The sequence below is a fragment of the Saccopteryx bilineata genome, chromosome 4, assembly GCF_036850765.1.
Source record: "Saccopteryx bilineata isolate mSacBil1 chromosome 4, mSacBil1_pri_phased_curated, whole genome shotgun sequence".
NCBI classification, from domain to species: domain Eukaryota; kingdom Metazoa; phylum Chordata; class Mammalia; order Chiroptera; family Emballonuridae; genus Saccopteryx; species Saccopteryx bilineata.
Window position 1 is genome coordinate 265,902,487 of NC_089493.1, and position 20,562 is coordinate 265,923,048.

Genomic DNA, 20,562 nt, shown 5'->3' on the forward strand with positions numbered 1-20,562 from the left:
GGCTTCAGAGGCCCCTATAAAAATAAACCCAAACCAGAGCTCACCAGGATCTCTGAGGGGTAGAAAATGAGAAAGTCCTCACCAAGAGAAGGTAAACAGTTTCCTCAGGAATCACATACTTTAGTAGCAGGCCATCCTGCATCAAGTTCAAGATTGATTGACTACTTAGTAACTGTATGACTCTGACAAGTTACATTAACCGTGCTAAATTCAGATTTCATGTCTATATAATGCCAATAATAAAAGTACCTACCTTGGAGGGATGTTGTAAGAGTTAAATGAAATAATGCACATCTCTCTCAGTGCTAGGCACTCAGTAAATCAATGGTAATGCTTGTCCCAGGGAAAAGCTGATTGAGCTCATATTGCTCCTTTGGTGAAAGACTCGGGCCACCCGCCTTGGTGTGCGTACCTGCTTCTAGGACCTGGCTGCAGCTGCCCCTGCCAGTTCGGTGCCACAGCTCTCAGAGTTTGTACACATCAGCCCGGGGGCTAGAATGTCGAGACACTGATGGTAGAACCACTCGGTATCGCTGCCTTCCACGGAGTAGATCAGACGTCTACATTCTTTTTCTTATTTTTGCAAGGATGTGGATGGGCTCTTCTAGATTTGGATATTGGACCCAAAGTGTAGAAGGACACCACAGTTCTTTGTACCTGTGACATGTTAAGAAACCCTGCTTCTTTTTAATAGGAGATGCTCAGCAAATCCCGAGCTGGAGACACAGGAGTCAAACTGGAGGTGAACGAAAGGTCAGTTTTAACAGTGTGGTGGCACGTAGGTCAGGATCCATCTTGCCCGCATTGGATTATACTAATTAGACTAGATTGAACATCGGCCACCACAGGGAGAGGTTGAGTCTGTGTAACTGTTGGTAATAGTGATGACGGTGATAGTGTCAGTGCTGCATTGGAGGGGAGAAGAAACCCCCAAGGACCTCCCTGAACCTGTCCCCGCTCACCTGCCTTTCCTCCAGGGCTTCCTCCCCAGAGCGTTCCCTCATTATTTCCCGTTCCCAGTGTGCCATGTTTAGGAGTGAGAAAAAACTTTTCTTTCATTGTTGTTGTCTCTGTTCCATATCCCTCACCTTTTTTGAACCCTTTTTTATTTTGTCCAGAATTCTTGGTTCGTGTACCAGCCTAATGCAAGCTATTCAGGTCCTGATTGTGGCCTCGAAGGACCTCCAGAGAGAGATAGTGGAGAGCGGCCGGGTAAGTGTGGGTGAGGGCCAGTAGACAGGGAGAACAGACGTTAACTACAGATTCCTCGCTCAGTGAAAGCCCAAGTCTACACGATGTCCTCATCCACACTCAGTGAAATCTGTATGTTGCTGTCTTACACTGCGTGCCCATTTGAGGGCGCAGCTGCCACCCCTGGGGGTGTCAGCAGACATCGCAGGAAGAAGCTGGAACACTGCCAGAGCCCCAGAGAGCAGACAGCCCCAGCTTCCGGCTACAGGCTCACTAACCCAGGCAGACATCGCTGGAACCTACTGTGGAAACGAAGTGTGCATTGCAAGTCTGGGCCCTAGGAGGAGGAAGTGAGAGCTTTTGAAAACTAGGCAGATCGGAAGAATGAATCCGTGCTGACTCCTCACAGTGGGCTCTGCCTGTCTATTTCCAACAGTGCCTCTTTCCTCCCAGTGATTCGCGGAGGCTGCCTCAGCCTCGTGTTGATGTCATCCCTGATTTCTCACTCCTTTGCTGGCATTATTGCCGTCTTATTTTTTCTCACATCCCTGATGCAGCTGCAGCTCAAGACAAAGGTCCAGGGAAGGTTTATGTGCCTGAAAACAATCATATAAAAAACAAAGCCGTATCTGCTTGGGTGGGGATTTTTTTTTATCCCCAAGAGGTAATGTTTTCATCTCCAAAAATAGAAAAAGGGACTGAGGAAGGAGTATTTGCAGATTCTCAGACTATCAGGTACTTCCAAAGCATAAATACATTTCTTAAAATCCAATTAGAAATAGAGAAATAGTTTTGTTTTGTTTTTTAAGATTTTATTTATTCATTATAGAGAGGGGAGGGGGGGGAGCAGGAAGCATCAACTCCCGTATGTGCCTTGACCAGGCAAGCCCAGGGTTTTGAACCGGCAACCTCAGCGTTTCCAGGTTGACGCTTTATCCACTGCGCCACCACAGGTCAGGCAGAGAAATAGTTTTTTTTAAATGTTCACTGTATACTCTTTTTTTTTTTTTTCCCCTGAAGTTGGAAACGGGGAGGCAGTCAGACTCCCGTATGTGCCCGACCAGGATCCACCTGGCATGCCCACCAGGGGGTGATGCTCTGCCCATCTGGGGCATTGCTCTGTTGCAACCAGAGCCATTCTAGAGCCTGAGGCAGAGGCCATAGAGCCATCCTCAGTGCCCGGGCCAACTTTTTGCTCCAATGGAGGCTTGGCTGCGGGAAGGGAAGAGAGAGACAGAGAGGAAGGAGAGGGGGAGGGGTGGAGAAGCAGATGGGTGCCTCTCCTGTGTGCCCTGGCGGGAATCGAACCCAGTACTCTTGCACGCCAGGCCGACACTCTACCACTGAGCCAACCGGCCAGGGCCACACTGTATACTCTCTTCTTTTGGCAAATCATAGGAAGCAGCTAGATTCTTGAAATTGTTATTCATAAATACATATTTTATATACACACATGCTTACATACACATGCACAATGTGTAAATATAATAGAAATGCTGTGAGTTTTAGAGTCAGAAAAGCCTAGCATTTACTTCCATGTATTTCCTGAGTGACCTTGGGAAAAATATTTTTGCCTCTCAGAATCTTACTTTTCTCATTTGTAAAATAAGAATAATAATAGTTGCCTCTCTGACTGTGAAAATATATATGAAGTAAGATAAATATAAAAAAACCTGGCATGCCTGACCAGGCAGTCGTGCAGTAGATAGAGCATCGGACTGGGATTCTGAGGACCCAGGTTCGAGACCCCAAGGTCGCCAGCTTGAGCACGGGCTCATCTGGCTTGAGCAAAAAAAAGCTCACCAGCTTGGACCCAAGGTCGCTGGCTCCAGCAAGGGGTTACTTGGTCTGCTGAAGGCCCGCGGTCAAGGCACATATGAGAAAGCAATCAATGAACAACTAAGGTGTTGCAATGAAAAACTGATGATTGATGCTTCTCATCTCTCTCTGTGCCTGTCTGTCTGTCCCTATCTATCCCTCTTTCTTTCTGTCCCTGTGGGAAAAAAAAACAAAAACAAAAAAAACACCTGACATATGGTAGGCACTCAATAAAATGTAGCTATTATTATTTCTCACTACCCTAGGGCACAGCATCCCCTAAAGAGTTTTATGCCAAGAACTCTCGATGGACAGAAGGACTCATCTCAGCCTCCAAAGCTGTGGGCTGGGGAGCCACTGTCATGGTGTAAGTGTCTTTCGGTCCCAAGGCTCCTCACCCCCAGCCCATTCCATTGATCCACGCCAGAAAGTAACTACGGGAAAACAAATATCCCCCATAGAAATGTACTGTTGATAAGGAAGTTGGTAGACCTAAAGTTTGACAGAGAGCCTGGGTCTCCTGGGGCAGCAGGGGGACAAGGCGGGCAGACTGTGCTCCCTGGCAGACAGGCCAATGGGGATGAGCTTGGATCATAAGGGGTTGCAGCTGTGACTGCAACGGTGACATAATCCATCTTGTCCTTCCCCGACTGTCAGGGATGCGGCTGATCTGGTGGTACAAGGCAGAGGGAAGTTCGAGGAGCTAATGGTGTGTTCCCATGAAATTGCTGCTAGCACAGCCCAGCTGGTGGCTGCATCCAAGGTAGGACCCATACTGTACTCCCTGGGACACTAGAAGGAAGGCCTTGCCATATTAGGGATACTTGGCTTGTGGAGCTGGCCCCAGGAACAGATGATTTATCAAGGGTCCCCTACCACTTCCATCTAAAAGCTTTTCATCTGTCAGCAAGGCCCCCCTCTACCCAGCTCCCTGCTCCTCTCAGCTCTCCTCACTTTTGTTTCTGGTGGCATTTGAGGGTCCTGCCTGCACTGACCTCTGATAAGCAATCCCAGCATTCCAGGCACACTCCGATAAGGAATGAGTCAGAGCAGTCAGAGCGGTCAGAGCTTACCTGGCTCGGCCCAGAGCTTCCACAGACAGTGTCTGCCTCTCCTCAAGTATCTCTAGAATGGAGCTATTGCCCAACTAACTCCAATGCAAAGCTTGAAACCACAATCCTGCGAGTTTTATTGTACCCCGGGGAATGTTCTTTTCTTGTCCTTATTTATTGTTTTCTCAGATTGGTTTTCACAAGTGGAATACCTCATCAAAATACCTGATAAAACTAGAGTTTTGGGCCACCAAGCAAATAAACCAAGAATCACCTTTAAATTAAAAATATGCCAGGCAACGATTTTTGATAAGTTGATTGGTATCCACAGTAGATCACATATATTTGTGAAGAACCATTGGTCCAACTCTTTGACTCAGTACTTGCCGCTGCTCTGTGTTGTGTGAACCTCAGTACACTTGGTTCTGGCAGGTGAAAGCTGATAAGGACAGCCCAAACCTGGCCCAGCTGCAGCAAGCCTCTCGCGGGGTGAACCAGGCCACCGCCGCGGTCGTGGCCTCAACCATTTCTGGCAAATCACAGATTGAGGAAACAGGTAGCATATCACCATCAATACTTTCTTAAATCTATTCGATTTAGCTGTTCTTTACATTCTTTTTCTATGATCTCAATTTCCCACAGTTGTGTTTCCAGATTCTTATTTTTCATCTTTTTGCGTACTTGTTTTCTCATAAGAAGGGACACCACATAAGCATGCTATTTATATCGTTATGGGGGGACACCTTTAGGTAGATTTTCCATTGAGCCATTTCTCTGAATTCAAAGAAATGCCTCCTTTTATAGGCCTGGTGGTCGGGAGGTGGGTTGGTGGAGGTGTGGGAGTTCTGATCCTGGTTACCCTGTCACGCATCTTCCTCCCCATCCCTTACAATGTGCACACATGTTGGTAACTGGCAAACCAAGCATTTCAGCAGAGCACTGGCCATTTCTCAGGTGACAGTCAGCCAGGGGTATTATCAGACAAGCACTTCTCATTCCCATCCTTGCAGACAACATGGACTTCTCAAGCATGACGCTGACCCAGATCAAACGCCAGGAGATGGATTCCCAGGTAGGAACTCCATCTCTAAGTCTGTTGCTTATGATGTTGACCCCAAATGTTATTCCCCTGGTGAGAAGCCAGCGAGAGAGGCTTGCGGGGGATGAACTCAGATGTACCTTTTAGCCTAAGAGTGAATGTAAATGATGCTGGAAGAACCAGGAAGGTGGAAAGGGGCGATTAGTAAAGATCAGAATCTTAATTCTTGCCACTCGTCTTGGACTTGTATCCCAACCTGACATTCTCTTATAGAATTACTGGCCATCAGTCCTGGGGTAAAGTCCAGATTAAAACTGTTAAAATCTATCGATAGGTCACTCAATATCTTTACAAAAAGTTATGTGGCCAAATTTCTGTGTAAACACTGAAAAAAACAGCTCGAGCCTGAGTCTCCTCTATCTACATTCTGTTGTTTAGTGGTCTCAACTAGTCCCCCTTGACTTAAAATATCGTCTATATGCTGATAAATACCAAACTATTCTCCCTGAGCTGTATACTTGTCCAACTGCTCACGTGTCTTCTTTGATGCTCAGTAAGCATCTCAAAGTTAATATTCAAAACAGGTCTCTTGGTTTCCCTCTTACCCCAATTTACCCCTTCCCTGGTTTTCTCCATCTCAGTAAATGGCATCACCACTGCCCACCTGGGTGCTGAACCCCAAACCCAGGAGTCATCCTTGGTTCCTCTCTTTCCTTCACCCTCAACATCCAATCCACCAGCAAGTCTTATCAACTCAAAATCTCCAATTAATGATATCCTTAATCGGTCTTCCCACTACTTTCCATCTCCCTAACCTAGTCTGAGCCAGCATTGTCTCTCTCTTGAGCTACTGCAAAAGCAACTTAACTATAATGTGAGTCTGTGTTTCAAAATAGCCCTGTGGTGGGGCCAGGGTGGTGGTGGATGAGAGAACAGGGAAATAGTGGAAGAGACACACTGGGCCATGAGTTGATATGAGTGGAACTAGGTGAAGGGCAATATGATGAGGTTCACTGTCTCCATATTTCCGCTTTTGCCCCTCTACAGTTCACTCATTCTCCACATATTTTAAAAACATAAGTGAGAGCGTGTTACTTCCCTGCTTTAAATCTTCCAATGGTGGCCCTGGCCAGTTGAATCAGTGGTAGAGCATTGGCCCTGTGTATGGATGTCCTGGGTTCTATTCCCAGTCAGGGCACACAGAAGTGACTATCTGCTTCTCTACCCTTCCCCCTCTCCCTTCTCTCTCTCTCTTTCTCTCTTTTCTCCTCCCGCAGCCATGGCTTGATTGGTTTGAGCAAGTTGGCCCCAGGCCCTGAGGATGGCTTTGTGTAGCCTCCGCCTTCAGAGGCTAAAAATAGCTCAGTTGCGAGCATGACCCCAGATGGGCAGAGCATCAGCCGCAGACAGAGGTTGCTGGGTGGATCCCAGTGGGAGCATGCAGGAGTCTGTCTCTGTCTCCCCTCCTCTCACTTAAAAAAAAAATCTTCCAGTGGCTTCTCTTTGTACTTAGAGTCGTACCAGAATTTCTAACCCTGGCCTGTGGATCCAGGTAAAATAATCCTTGCTGTTTCTCCAACCTCATCTCATGACCCTCTCCCACTCTCACATGTCAACCACACACAATTCTTTCTATTCTCCCAACACCTCAAGCTCATTCCTGCCTTAGAGTCCACTTCCTCTACCTGTAATATTGTTCCACAGTTCTCTGAATAGCTGATCTCTTCTGGCTATTTAGGTTTCAGCTCCAAAGTTACTTCCTGAGTAGCATTTTCTAACCAGCCTTAGCATTTATCCCATCACCTTGTGTCATTTTTTTATGATCTGACCTTTTCTGTCTCTTCTCCCTACAAGGTAAGCAGGGACCTTGTGTCTAGTACCTACAGCAGAGTATGGGTTACATGATGGGATGAGTGCTCAGCAAATATCTCTTGAATAAATAAGTAAAATTAAATTAATGAGGAACAGGGACAGCCAAGAACAAACCTCTCCTTTAGTGAGATCGTGCCTATACAATAATAATCCTGAGTTGCACTAACCCCTCGGAGCTGCCAGAACCATCATATTTGGTTCCTGCCTGAACTTCCAGGGAACTGTGATTGACGGGTTACAACTAGATTGGAACGCACTGTACAGATATGCTGAACATGTGAGTTGTTTTTAGATAGTGGCTTGTCAGAGGAACTTAAGCCCATTCAGGCATTTGGACTATGATGTATCATTCATTTTCAGTAGAGGGTCCTGGTGAGAAGATAGATGGAATAGAAGGATGAATGAGAAGGTGGAGAAATTAGAACAGAGATGAGGTTGGAATTGAGAACTGGGTAAGCTATGGAATAAATGAGAAGAAAACTGGAACACGAAGAAAAGGGATTAAGCCGAAATAAGACAGTTCTTTCCCCCACAGGTTAGGGTGCTAGAGCTAGAAAATGAACTGCAGAAGGAGCGTCAAAAACTGGGAGAGCTTCGAAAAAAGCACTACGAGCTTGCTGGTGTTGCTGAGGGCTGGGAAGAAGGTAAGCCTCTGTGTGGACCGGCACTAGCCCAGAGTGAAGGGGAGGGTCTGTGTGATGAAGGCTTTCCCCTTGAATACAACAATGAGGAACCCACTGGTCAATGACTTCCTCCTTCTCTATACTCACAGAGCATGTTTTCAACTGTAAATAACCTATAAGCCCAAAATTGGGATAAACTGTGAATTAAAAGCTTTTGTTATCACCTTTCAAGACCTTAACATTGATTGGTGGAGAGGTGGCTCACCACAGTTCCCCTCCAGTCCCAGTTATCCTGGTTTACACCCCAGCAGTTTAGTATTTGGCCAGCCTAGAGTTGAATAGTGAATAAATCAGTAGTGATCAGTGAAGATCCAGCAGATAGGGGCAAGTGAATTACAAGGTTCTGACTGTCTAGAGCCAGTGACGGGCAGCAACAGCCAAAAGGTAAGAAGGGTCAGGAGCTAGAAATGGCATGAAGTGGATAATGTTCGGCCCACCAGCCCAGACTCTTCATTGCTCGGACTCTCTGAGTGCTGCTTTTCTGCATGTGCAAAGTGGCCACCTTGATCACAACCAAGATTGCCGATTCCTCATTGGAATTTGCCGGCTCTGGTGCGTCCCAGTCATTCCTGGACATGTCACTTAGGGATGAGGTGGTTATGATTATAATGTCCTTTGGAGCCCAACATGGTGGCAGTTTTTGTTGGTTAACTGAATGTATGATGCATGAAGAGCTATGAAACATGAACAGTTGTTATTGTCCTTTAGGAACAGAAGCATCTTCACCTGCACTGCAAGAAGTGGTAACTGAAGAAGAATAGATTCCCACCGATGCCCCACACGTCAGAGTGTAAATCTCTGTTGCCTTTTTATGTGTGTGTTATTCCCCAGCCACAGACTAAACCCACTGAGTCGTAGTGGCAGCCACACCACTCCCATTGTCCAGTACTGAGGATCTGCATGGCCTTCCAAAGACTCCCTCCACAGTGACACCCTTTGTGCTGGAACCCGTGATCTGTGTTCTTTCTGCGCCTCCCTGGTGTCCAGAGAGGATGGGGCCCGGGGCCACCCCCACAGAGAGGACCTCCCTCCCAGTCCTGCCTGCTGTTTTAGCCCCAAACAATCGGTGTCCTTGTCCAAGGGGCTGTGGTTGCAGTGGCTGAGAGCGTGGAGAGGGAAGATCTTACACGTTTTCTTTTCTGTTTTCTTCTCAGTCTTTTCCGTTTCATCACTTGCACAAACTTTTGAGCATCAGAGGGCCGGTGGATTCCAAACCAGGACACTACCCTGAGTGTGTGCACAGTCAGAAGAACAGCAGGAGTGTCCTGGCGGAGAATGCCAAGGCTGTGCTCCCCCCGTTTTGGCAGTTCCATGGATTCCCACTGCTTCTTACGGTTGTTGGTTGGGTTTTGGGGTTTTCTTTTATCAAGTTTCATTCATGTAGCCAACTCTCCCAAAGGGAACGCCTCTGAAGCTCTGAGCTCTCAGGAGCCCCTGACCACAGCAGTTAACAGCAATGGTGCTGCTCAGGCTTTGCCTTGGTGCTCCCCATCAGCCTCCACGCCGAGTGTCCTGCTGAGTGCGGGTCAGCCAAGGCCACTCCCCAGGGGCGGGCGGAGCTGCTGAGCCACAGCTTTCCTCCAAGTGCTGAAGTGGAGGGAGTGCCTTTCCTTCCTAAAGCTGGAGCCCAGCTGGGAGCCCCCGTCCACCTTCACAAGGGAGAGGGCCACCGAGAGAGGGAAAGGAGGGGTGCACATGGCCCCGGTCTTCAGGAGACACCTCTTTTGGGAGCTCCTTGTGACCAGGCTGATGAACCTTATCACATGCATGAATGGAGCTGGTGAGAATAGCCACACATCTTCCCCCAAAATGAATTTTCCCTGGCACCTCCCTTCAGACCCCGGCAGGGTCCTAAGAGGGAGGTTGTGAGGGGTTTTCAGTTCCTTTCTCCAAATGTCTGCCTGCCTTGGTACTCTCTCTCATCTGAAGAAGATAAGTAGTTCCATGTTCTACCTAATTGACAGACCCAGAAGATCAGGCACACTTGCTCCCAGGAGGAAGGAACCTGTGCTTGGTTTGGTACTTTTATATTTATTACTAACCACTGTTCAGCAGCAGCAGCAGCAGCAGCAGCAGCCTACAAAAAAGATGCTTGGAGCAATCAGAGTTTCTGGTGTGACTATGGCAAGGCTTGTACTGCTGCCCGATACAGCAGTCTTCAAGAATCGGAATCAAGGCCAATATGCCTTCCTGATCTGTCACCGGTTTGGATCACAAAGCGAGTAAAGTTCCTCAGAGCATCTGGGGCAGGAAAAATTTTAAAAAGCGGATCACTGACTCTTGACCCCTTCCAGCCACATGTCCCGGGCCCTTGCTGCCCTGTGGACAGGATGAGGGCACATTAGTAGCCTCATAGTGATGAGCAGCCAGATAGCATTTCTCCACCTGCTGATGGACCCCAGCATTTAAGTGACCTTTCAATCTTGGACAAACTGTCTTCCTTATCCGTAGCAACTCATAGGTATTAGCCAATGAGCACTTCCCAGGACCTGTCCCAAAGGAGCATAGTAAGTGTGCTATGTGACAGGTTGTGAGACTCCTGTTTGATCACTGTGAATCAACCCCTACCCCAGACTCCGTCTTTCTGTGTTTTCTATGTAGGGGCACTCAAAAAATGGTCTCCCTTTAGCTCAGATTATGAGACTCAGGCATGTGATCTCCACACTGGGCTAAAGAAGGCTTAACAAAAATTGAGCGCTCTTGGGTTTAATACTTCCTTATGCTCAGCGTTTTTCCCTCCAAGGCTCAGGAGTGGTGTGTGGCGTCGCTGGCCCACTTGTGCCAATGAAGCCAATCAGTGTGTTCTCAATGTGGGTTAATATGTCCAAAAGTGGCTGGTCCTCATGTCCAGAATCTCAGCCAGTCACACAGTTGTGTTCCAAATCACCATTGGCGGTGAGGGGAATCTGGTGTATTGGACCAGATTAGAACTCTCTAAAAAATACACCCTCTGAAAAGATGCCACAGTAATTTTTAAAACCTGCGTGGGCTTAGCCATTAATAAAACCTTAAGAAAGCATTTAAACAGGAGCATAGGCTCATTCAGTCTCACATGAAGCAATACCTGTCAGGTAATTACTTTCATCATTGCTCAAATTAGAAGCCAGGCCATTCTCTAACCAAAATCAAATTGTTCTATCTTGGCTCTTCTAAAAATGAGTGTGTGATACTTGGTGTGAAATATCTTGATTAAAACAAAATCATATCCTAAGGCTAAAAATGAACCTCACGGCCTTTTAGTCACTGAGCATCATTAGTGACTGAAGTCTCATGTGGCAGTGTAAATGAATCATGACAAGAGAGGACAGCAGCAAAATAATGGCTTAGGACTGACAAGAGGTTGAAATGCAGCCTCATCTGTTTAATTTTGTAATACAGTGCACAAATACCTCTAGAATAAGGATATGTGTGTATATAATAAAGGGAAAAAACTAGAAAAGACCCACTTTTGTGGGGTTATTTTATATCTGAGCAAGGAATTTAATTAGACTATAGTTGAGATTGATCCTATCCCTAGGATCTTACCTTAATTTGAGTCCCCAGCCCTGTGGCTGGAAGAACCAAAAATTGTCTAGGGCATCCTTTTTTGGAAGTGAGCTGCTGAATCACACCAGGTACCACGGGTATCACAGTGCATGGTGATCAGATTGGTATGCTTTGGCCTCACTGAGGACGAGCTGGTCTGAGCTAGCACCAGGAAGTGCTCACTTCTTACCAATTCCTTAGTGTACAGCAGCAGTTTCAAGCAATGTGCTGCAACAATTTTTAAAACATGCAATGCCTGACTGTTCAGGAGCACTGACCTCTTTTCCCTTAGATTTTCAAACAAAAAAAATGACAACAGGCAACACAATAGTTGTCTGGTGTGAATGCCCTATCTTGAAACAAATATATGCCATATAATAGAGTTGCATCTTATTGGTCATGTCATATAATAAGGTTGTGTCTGACTGGCTAATTCTTGGTACCAGAAATCCTTATATGCAAATATAGGCACCTGAATTTTTTTTAAATCGCTTTGGAGCAAAAAGGGTATATAATTACTTTTTTTCCCCTAGTATGCTGCAGAATTTTAGCAGTTGATGTGTGCCATAAAATGGAAAAGGTTGAAAATCACTGGTCTCGATGGGTGCTCTGGCTCCACTTACCCTGGACTTTAATAACTATAAAGTTCTTGCTACCTTCTACCACCTTTCCAAATTTCTGGAAATTCCTGCCAATGAAAGCCTTCAATCCTAGCATTGTCCTTCCAACCAGATTGGCTTTGTCCTCTGTGCTATCCTCAGTCCTTCAGAAACTGCACTGCCTGTAGAATAGACCGCCACCACCACAGGCCTCCAGCCATCAACACAGCAAACTGGTGAGCTGTCTGCTGCTCAAGTCCTTCGTCTCCCGGGTCCAGACCAAATACAGGATCAGCAACCTACAGTGATGGCCCAGCCTTTCACCCCAGGGGCCAAAGTAACGTGAAACAATTGGTTAGGTGCCGTTGTGTCCTATTATGAGAGTAAATAATTTCCAGACACGTCTTCCAGGTGACCCTCAACTACCTCAGGTTTGAAGGCCCTAAGTTAAGCTGATTATTCATAGGGACAAACCGAGGGGGTTCAGGTAAATCTTGGTGATCACACAATTGTCTCAAACTTATAACTCTTTCACACTTAGGTTTGCAAGGATGGGGTTGGGTTTGTTTTTCTTTTCTGTTTTTAACCTTTCCCCCAGTTTCCCATTAGAATAGTTCCTGTAAATGAATTTTATTTTTCACTGAGTGCCTACCTTCCCAGGGCAGGTAGCCACTGGCATTTGTTCCCTTCCAACAATACTTTTATTATGGTATTATGACCTTTGTATAATACATTGCATCTGTGTTTTCAATTTTTCAAATAAATATTTCAACCTGGCAATGGAGAATAATGGTGATAACTGACCAAAGTGGTCTTGAGGTCTGGGGTTCCAGTAAAAAACCTACATTTATATCCTGGGGTTCATTTAATCCACTTAAGCTCTCTATACCTCTGGGAGTATGTTCAAAATACAACATTTTATGAAGCAGAGAATTGCATTTCCTTTGCTGCTAGAGAGAAATTCTAGTTTGCACCCCTTAAATATGTTCCATCCTCCATACACTCCTGTCCCTGAAAATGATCAAAGTGGTTGGTACCATAATTTATCTAGAAGACCAGGACTCTGCATAAAACCTGGGTTCTTAGGTTATTCATATGCCCTTCACCTTTAAGATGCAAAAGTAAACTGCTGCCTTAACACTAGATGGGAAAATACTTGGACAGAAGCTGCCAATCATAAGAGGATTCAGAGCCAGCCACTCAGCTACCAGAGGGTTTTCAGAGGGAGCTGACGGAATGGGGCTTGTTGCATGGTGACCTTTCCCTGACAGGACTGTCTGTAATCTAATTCTTGGCAGTGTGTTAAACCAAGGGAACTACAGGGAAGAAGATGGGGAAGGCCTGGAGTTGGTAAGCAGGATAATTGCCCAAATGATACATCAAGTAAGCTGAGAATGAAGTAATCAGAAGCTATAGAGTATAAGGTCAAAGAAACTGGAAAGGAAGAGAAGGAAAATAGTGTTGAAACCACCCCATGGGGAAGATGATCTGGATAAATACAGAAGGTGGGGAACACTAGCCTATGATTGTGCTTTTCTCCTGTGGCAGAATGCAAAGGAAAGCCTGCTCCTTTTGAAGCACCTCTGATAGACTGGATATTTGGTCACAGCTCTTGCAGATCAAGTGTGAATCAGTCCAGAAAGCCAAGCAGAGGGCTGCCTGGAGCACACAGGGGCCCCATGCTTTGAAGTGCCTGGGGTATGGTTCTGGCCTCAGCCAGCAGTGTCATCCAGGCAGAGCTCTTCTCCCCTTCCAGATGCACTCCAGTCCTCGACACCCCCCTACACCTGCATATGGTCTTGACTAGATGAAAAATGTATTCGAAATAGAACCAGAATAGTGTAAATTAGTCCCAATAAATGGAGGAGGAAGAGAGGTGACAGAAGCAAGCAGTTTGTGGTAAGAGGAATTTCAGAGTTTGAAACCCAAAAAAGGGTTTTTCTTCGATGTTCAGACTAGTAGAACAGGTGGTAGCTGTTGAGTTTGGGCCAGACCTTGTGATAGAATGACCCCTTAGCACATAAAAAACAAAGTGCCCATTGGGTTTGTATTGTCTAAATGTCGTTTTCCACCCAGTCCACAACAATCCGAGTAACTTACAAAGAATGAAACGAATATCAACCAAGCAACCCTGGGAAATCTCCAGCTGTGTGGGGTACTCTGTAGGGGAATTGGGGTGTCCTAGAAAAACCTTGCACTTGCAAGGAGTAGAGCTGAGGATTTGGGCTCTCAAAGAGCCACAGCCTTGCAGGAACTCGCTACCCCAGGAAACTGGTGCCGGGACTGAACAAACTCTCCATGTTGGATTCTCTGGGTCTGCGAGGTGAAAGAGAACGGGAGCTTCACTATGTGATCCTGTGACCCTGGACTGGACTCTAGGGTCCCACCCACAGCAGGGAGCAAACTACTCTTGTTGCCCAGCAACCGGCTCCCTTGTTGCCCCTGTCGCAGGAGTCGCCCACAGTGATGCGTGGTGCGTGTCGGAGCCACGCAGTTTCCGCCTATTCGGGGTGGGCTGGCCAGGGAGGCCAGGTCCTCGGGGCCGGGACTGGCTCACGTCGCGGCCTTGCTGGCGACAGCCACTTGAACTGGCTTGTTGCTGGAGCCGGAGCCAGGCCACAGTCTGGAGGTGCACAGTCTGGTAAGCCACTTCCACGCTCTCGGGCTGCCGAGGCCTCACGTCTCACCGAGGCTCGCCTCTGGGCTGGTCACCCACAGCTTCAGACTCAGATGAGATTAATGAAAGCAGAGGGTTGGGCGCTTGGATTTGTCAAGCAGGTCATAATTAAAAGGCAGTTCAGCGCGCAGTAACTGCGCAGCGTTTGTTGCTTAGCTTCGCCATAGCAGTTCATTCCTTGTCTTTGTCGCTGGCTCCTGTGCTCTCACTCTCATGGGTCCCACAATGCCACTCCTTCCAGGAGATCCAGCCCCTCTTCTCTGCCTGTTGCTCCTTTCCTGGTTTCTACTTCTCAGTTCAGCACTACGTCTCCGTTCAGGTTTCTGTTCGTGGCACTCTTAACAGATATTGGTCTATTGGTCTACTACATCTCAATTACCAAGGTTATTTAGATGGCTCCTAATGCTCTTCTTTAACAGGACTTCTGAGCTCTAGGACTTCATAGGGCAACATTATGTGCCTTTTTCCATCCCTCAGACTCTTATCTAAATCTGAAGCCACAATATTCACTTCCTCTCACAATCTCCCACCTCTTGTGTGCTCACTAAACTCACCAGAGTCACTAAGGCATGAAACTGTCATATTTGACTCCTAACCACCTCTTCAGCCCCATTATCTTGTTGAGGTGTCAGGTCCTATAAAGCTATTCCCATCATTCTGTCCTTTGCCTTTTTATTTCCCTTTCACAAGTCCTTCAACCTCTGTGCCATTTCTTCACTTAGTTTTCTTCCTGCTCCTCAGACTGGATAAATTCAAAGGACCTGTCTTCAAGTTTTCTGATCTTTCTTTTTACTTCTCAAATCTGCTGTTGAATGCCTCTAGTGGATTTTTTTTTTTTTTTTTCCAGTTCAGTTCAAGTAGTTTTCAGCCAAGAATTTCTGGTTGGTTCCTTTCTATAACTTTTTATTGGTACTCTCATTTTGTTCATCTACTGTTTTCCTTATTTTCTTTAGTTCTTTGTCCATGGTTCCCTGAACTCATTGAGCATATTTAAGGTGGCTGATTTATTTATTTACTTACTTACTTTTTATTTTGAGAGTTTATTAAAGCTGAGGAGAGTAAAACAGGAAGGGCTTAAGATAGAAGAAAGAAGAGGTGAGAGCCTAGATATGGCTGCTCTAGATATGGCTGCTCTAGATATAGCTGCTCTAGATATGGCTGCTTGGGCTCTCTGGACATGTCACAATAAAGAAATGAGCCTAGGTGGGGCTACTTTATCTCACTGGAAAGTCAGAGAAAAGGAGCCTTTGAGACAGGTTCAGGGCGTTAGCTTGGGAGGAGCTGCCGCTGCCTATTGCTCCCCTGGTTGCTAGTCTCATGAAGAGATGCAGCCCTGAAAGGGAAAAATGGCATGGAGTACTCCCTAGAGGGAGAGTGCTCCCTGGGTCCCTCATCTTTTTTATTTTAAAATCATTTTTACTTTTCAAGTACAGTTGACATACATTATTATATTAATCTCAGTTATACACTGCAGTGATTAGACATTATATCACTTACTAAGTGATCACCCCAATAAATCTCACACCCATCTGATACCATAAAACATTACTAGAATAGTATTGACTATATTCCTTATGCTGTTCGTCACATCCCCATGACTATTCTATAACAACCTAGCCGTACTTCTTCTCTGTATCGTTCCAATTTTAGTATATGTGCTGCCGAAGCGAGCACCTAGCCGTACTTCTTAATCCCTTCACATTTTATGCCCTTCCCCCAACCACCCTCCCATCTGGCAACCATCAAATGTTCTCTATTGCCTGACCTGTGGTGGCGCAGTGGGATAAAGCGTCGACCTGGAACACTGAGGTCGCCGGTTCGAAGCCTTGGGCTTGCCTGATCAAGGCACATATGGGAGTTGATGCTTCCTGCTCCTCCCCCTTCTCTCTCTCTCTCTGTCTCTCTCTCTCACTCCTCTCTCTCTAAAAAATCAATAAATAAAATATTTAAAAAAAAATTCTCTATTTATGAGCCTGTTTCTATTCTGCTTGTCTATTTTATTTTTTAGATTCCATTGTTGACATGTATTTATTGCCACGTTTTTGTTCATATTTTTTATCTTTTCTTTTTTTTTTTTTTTCTTCTTCTTAAAGAACAACCTTAACATTTCATGTAAGACTGGTTTGGTGGTGATGAACTTTTTTAGCTTTTTCTTGTCTGGGAAGCTCTTTGTCTTTCATCTCTAAATGATAACTTTTCTGGGTAATCTATTGGTCCTTTCATTTCATCACCTTGAATATTTCTTGCCACTCCCTTCTGGTCTCCCTTTGCAAACTGCAAAGTTTCTACTGAGAAATCAGCTGACAGTCTTAGGGGAGCTTCCTTGCAGGTAACTAACTGCTTTTCTCTTGCTGCTTTTAAGATTCTTTCTTTGTCAGCCTGACCTGTGGTGGCACAGTGAGTAAAGTGTTGACCTGGAATGCTGAGGTCACCAGTTCAAAACTTCAGGCTTTCCTGGTCAAGGCACATATGGAAGTTGATGCTTCCTGCTCCTCTCCACCTTCTCTCTTTCTCTCGCTCTCCTCACTAAAATAAATAAATAATTAAAGAAAAATATTCTCTTTGTCTTTAACCTATGGATTTTTAATTATGATGTGATCTTGATATGGGTCTTTTTGGGTTCATGTTGTTTGGAACTCTCTGATCTTCCTGGACTTGTAGGTCTATTTCCTTCACCAAGTTAGGAAAGTTTTCTGTCATTATTTTTTCAAATAAGTTTTCAATTTCTTGCTCTCTCTTTTCTAGCCCCCCCACAATATGAAATGTTGGTATGCTTGAAGTTGTCCCAGAAGCTCTTTACACTATCCTCATTATTTTGGATTCTTCTTTTTGCTGTTATGGTTGGGTTGTTTTTGCTTCCTTATATTCCAAATTGCTAATTTGATTCTCAGTTTCATCTACTCTACTGTTGATTTCCTATAAATTATTCTTCATTTCAGCCAGTGTATCCTTTTTCTTCTTTTTTTAAAGACCTTATTCATTGACTTTAGAGAGAGAGGAGAGAGAAAAGAAGGGAGGAGCAGAAAGCATCAACTTGAAAATTCTTGCATGTGCCTTGACTGGGCAAGCCTGCGGTCTCGAAATGGCAACCTCAGCTTTCTAGATTGATGTTCCATACACTGCGCCACCACAGGTCAGGCACAGCCTTCATTTATAACATGGTCCTATTTTATGCTGTTGAGGTACTTACTAAGTTCACTGAACATCCTTATAACCAGTGGTCTGAACTCTGAATCTGGTAGATTGCTGATCTCCATTTCGTTTAGTTATTTTTCTGGAGTTTTGTTCCATTCTTCCATTTGGGACATGTTTCTTTGTCTCCTCGTTTTGGATGCCTCCCTATGTTTGTTTCTATGTGTTAGGAAGAGCTGCTATGTCTCCCAGGCTTTGTAGAATGGCCTAATGTAGTAGGTGTTCTTTAGGGTCCAGAGGCACAGTCTGTGTGATGACACAGGCTGGACACTTGAGGTGTACCCATTGTGTGAGCCATGTACACCCTCCTACTGTAGTTGAGCTTTGATTGCTCTTGGCACATAATGGGAGAGATTTACATCCAGGCCAATCAGTTGCAAGGACTGGCTGAGACCGCCAACCACTGACCTCCATATGGAAGATCAGCTGTGAAGGGGCCCCCCCCCACAGACCAGGACTTACTTCAGTGGGGCTCTAATGCCTATTGAGTCCATCCCTTGAGTGTCACTCGTGGAGATGGTTGGGTGGTGATGCTTTAATCATGTTATGAAGCTGTCCACTGGGTACACTGGCTCCACTGGGGCCTCCTGGGAGGTGCAGGCCAAGGTCAGCTGCCACTTGTGTTCTGCCTGGGGCCCACCCAGCACAAGCTAGAAAGCAATTTTCAGATGACTGCTACTTGTGCTGGGTGGGATTAGAGTGAGGCCAAGCTGTGAACCAAAGCCAGCTGCTGCTAGTGCCAGGGCTGGAGCCACTTAGCAAGCAAACTTGACTTGAAGGAACTGCTGAGCTAAAGCCAGCCCTGGAGCCACTTAACAAGAGCTACAGGGCACACTGAGCCCAGATGCTACTTGTTTGAGAGATTTTAGAAAATTCTGAAGCATTAGTCAAGACAGGCCATTCCAATGGAAAAGCCACTGGAAACAACATGGGTGGGCCCACAAGTTAAGTGGGGCAAAGTATCAGGGAATCAGCAGGGTAGGGCAAACAGTGTGAGCCATGTTGATGAAGTTTCAAATATGGGGCCTGCCTGCTAGCTCTGTGGAGGGAGGGCTCATCAAAGGCAAAAGGGACTCTGACAGCACTTCTGTCTGGGAGAAAGTACTGCTCCAGCTCTCATTCTGATGCTGGACAATTCAGTTCCTCCCCTTATGTCTCTGGTGCCTTTCAACTTGCTGCCCCAATGCTGGAGGTCAGAGGGAGTCTGAGTAAGTCTGTGCATGGCCCCTTTAAGAGGAACTGCCTGGGATTCCAGCAGCCCTCCAACTCCCTCAGCCTCAATCCTCACTGGTTTTTACAGACAGAAGTTATGGGGACTTCTCTTCCTGGCACTAAAACCCTAGAATGGGGTGTCTGCTGTGGGGCTGGGACCCTTTGATCCTCAGGAGGCCCCTCTGCAGCCAAGATGTCCTTACCAAATTTTTTTTAAGTGAGTGAGAGACAGAAAGGCATACAGGAATGAAGAGAGATGAGAAGAATCAGTTTGTAGTCACAGCATTTTAGTTGTTCATTGATTGCTCCTCATATATACCATGACTCGGGGGGGGGGGCTCCAGCCAAGCCAGAGACCCCTTGCTCAAGCCAGCAACCTTGGGGTTCAAGCCAGTGACTATGGGATCATGTCAATGATCCTATACTTAAGCCAGCAACCCCACACTCAAGTTGATGAGCTTTCACTCAACCCAGATGAGCCTGCTTGCAAGCCAATGACCTTGGGGTTTTGAACCTGGGACCTCCAGCATCCTAGGTCAATGCTCTATCATGCTCTATCCACTGCGCCACCGTCTGGTCAGGCTTATCTTTTTGCTGTTGTTGAGAACTATACATTCCAAGTTTTATAATGTGGTAATTCTCAAAATGTGATCCTCTTAGTCATCAGGAATTTCTAAATTTTGCTTGTTGAGGGTTGGAACTGTATATTACTTTTCCAAACTATTTTTGCAAAGTGTATATTCCTTGTTTTTAATTTTGTTGGTGGTTATTTAACTTTATTGTATTTTAAAATCTAAGAACTGTGTAAAACATAGTAGTTATACAAACACCTGAGGACAATTCAACTGGGCACAGCAACTTCACACAATTTGAAAGAAGATTAAAATTACTGATTAGAAGCTTGTCTTATAACACAATCGGAATAACATAGATTTTCTAAAAAGAAAATATGCATTCTGGCCACTGGTGAACATGTTATTGGCATTTACAACAAATGGCTAATACAGTTAGCACCAATTCTCATTGCTTATAAACATTACTAAAAATCTTATATAACAATGTAATACACAATAACATAACAACAATAAACATATTTGACTCAATATTTTTAATTTTGAAAATAAAATCCAAAATGACAAATCAGAACTAACGTACCTTCCAAAGTTTAGGAGAATAAATAGTTCAGAAAGCAAATTAACTAGAAACATTGCACAGGTCTGAGAACTTCCCTGTATGGAAACCCTGAAGAGTGAGCTGAGAGGTACTTGTGATGACACATGGTGGGCATATTTTTTACAGAATAAAAACATCACTGTATGTAGATTTAATCTTTACCTCTGTAGAAGTGCAAAGTGCCATTTTAAGTTAAAAAAGATTTACATGTGTATGTTTTAGATATAGAGTAAATGTAAATATGAAATAGTATCTATTTGAAGAATAAACACAGCATACATCTTTTAAAAACTGGGACATAGAGCCTGCTGGTGGTGCAACAGTAGATACAGTGTCAACCTGGTATGCTGAGGTCCCCAGTTTGAAATGCTGAGGTAGCTGGCTGAGCACGGGTTTGTGGGCTTGAGCACAGGTTTGCCGGCTTGAGCATGGGATTATTGACATGATCCCAAGATTGTTGGCTTGAGCCCAAAGGTTGCTGCCTTCAGCAAAGGGTCAAAGGCTCTGCTTCAGCCCCTGGGTCAAGGCA

The 20,562-nt window shown here is 45.4% G+C and overlaps 1 protein-coding gene across 2 annotated transcripts in view; it reads left to right on the plus strand.

Annotated features, from left to right (window-relative positions):
• HIP1 (huntingtin interacting protein 1) overlaps positions 1–9,896 on the plus strand; it is a 159,038-nt gene extending 149,142 nt beyond the window's left edge. For both annotated transcript variants that reach the window (XM_066274525.1, XM_066274526.1), the window contains exons 24-32: positions 695–753; positions 1,119–1,212; positions 3,276–3,376; positions 3,667–3,772; positions 4,494–4,617; positions 5,072–5,133; positions 7,508–7,616; positions 8,364–8,445; positions 8,810–9,896. In XM_066274525.1, coding sequence (XP_066130622.1) covers positions 695–753; positions 1,119–1,212; positions 3,276–3,376; positions 3,667–3,772; positions 4,494–4,617; positions 5,072–5,133; positions 7,508–7,616; positions 8,364–8,416 — 708 coding nt within the window. In that variant the 3' untranslated portion in view covers positions 8,417–8,445; positions 8,810–9,896. The remainder of the gene's footprint in view (positions 1–694; positions 754–1,118; positions 1,213–3,275; positions 3,377–3,666; positions 3,773–4,493; positions 4,618–5,071; positions 5,134–7,507; positions 7,617–8,363; positions 8,446–8,809) is intronic.
• The last annotated feature ends 10,666 nt before the right edge of the window (positions 9,897–20,562 follow it).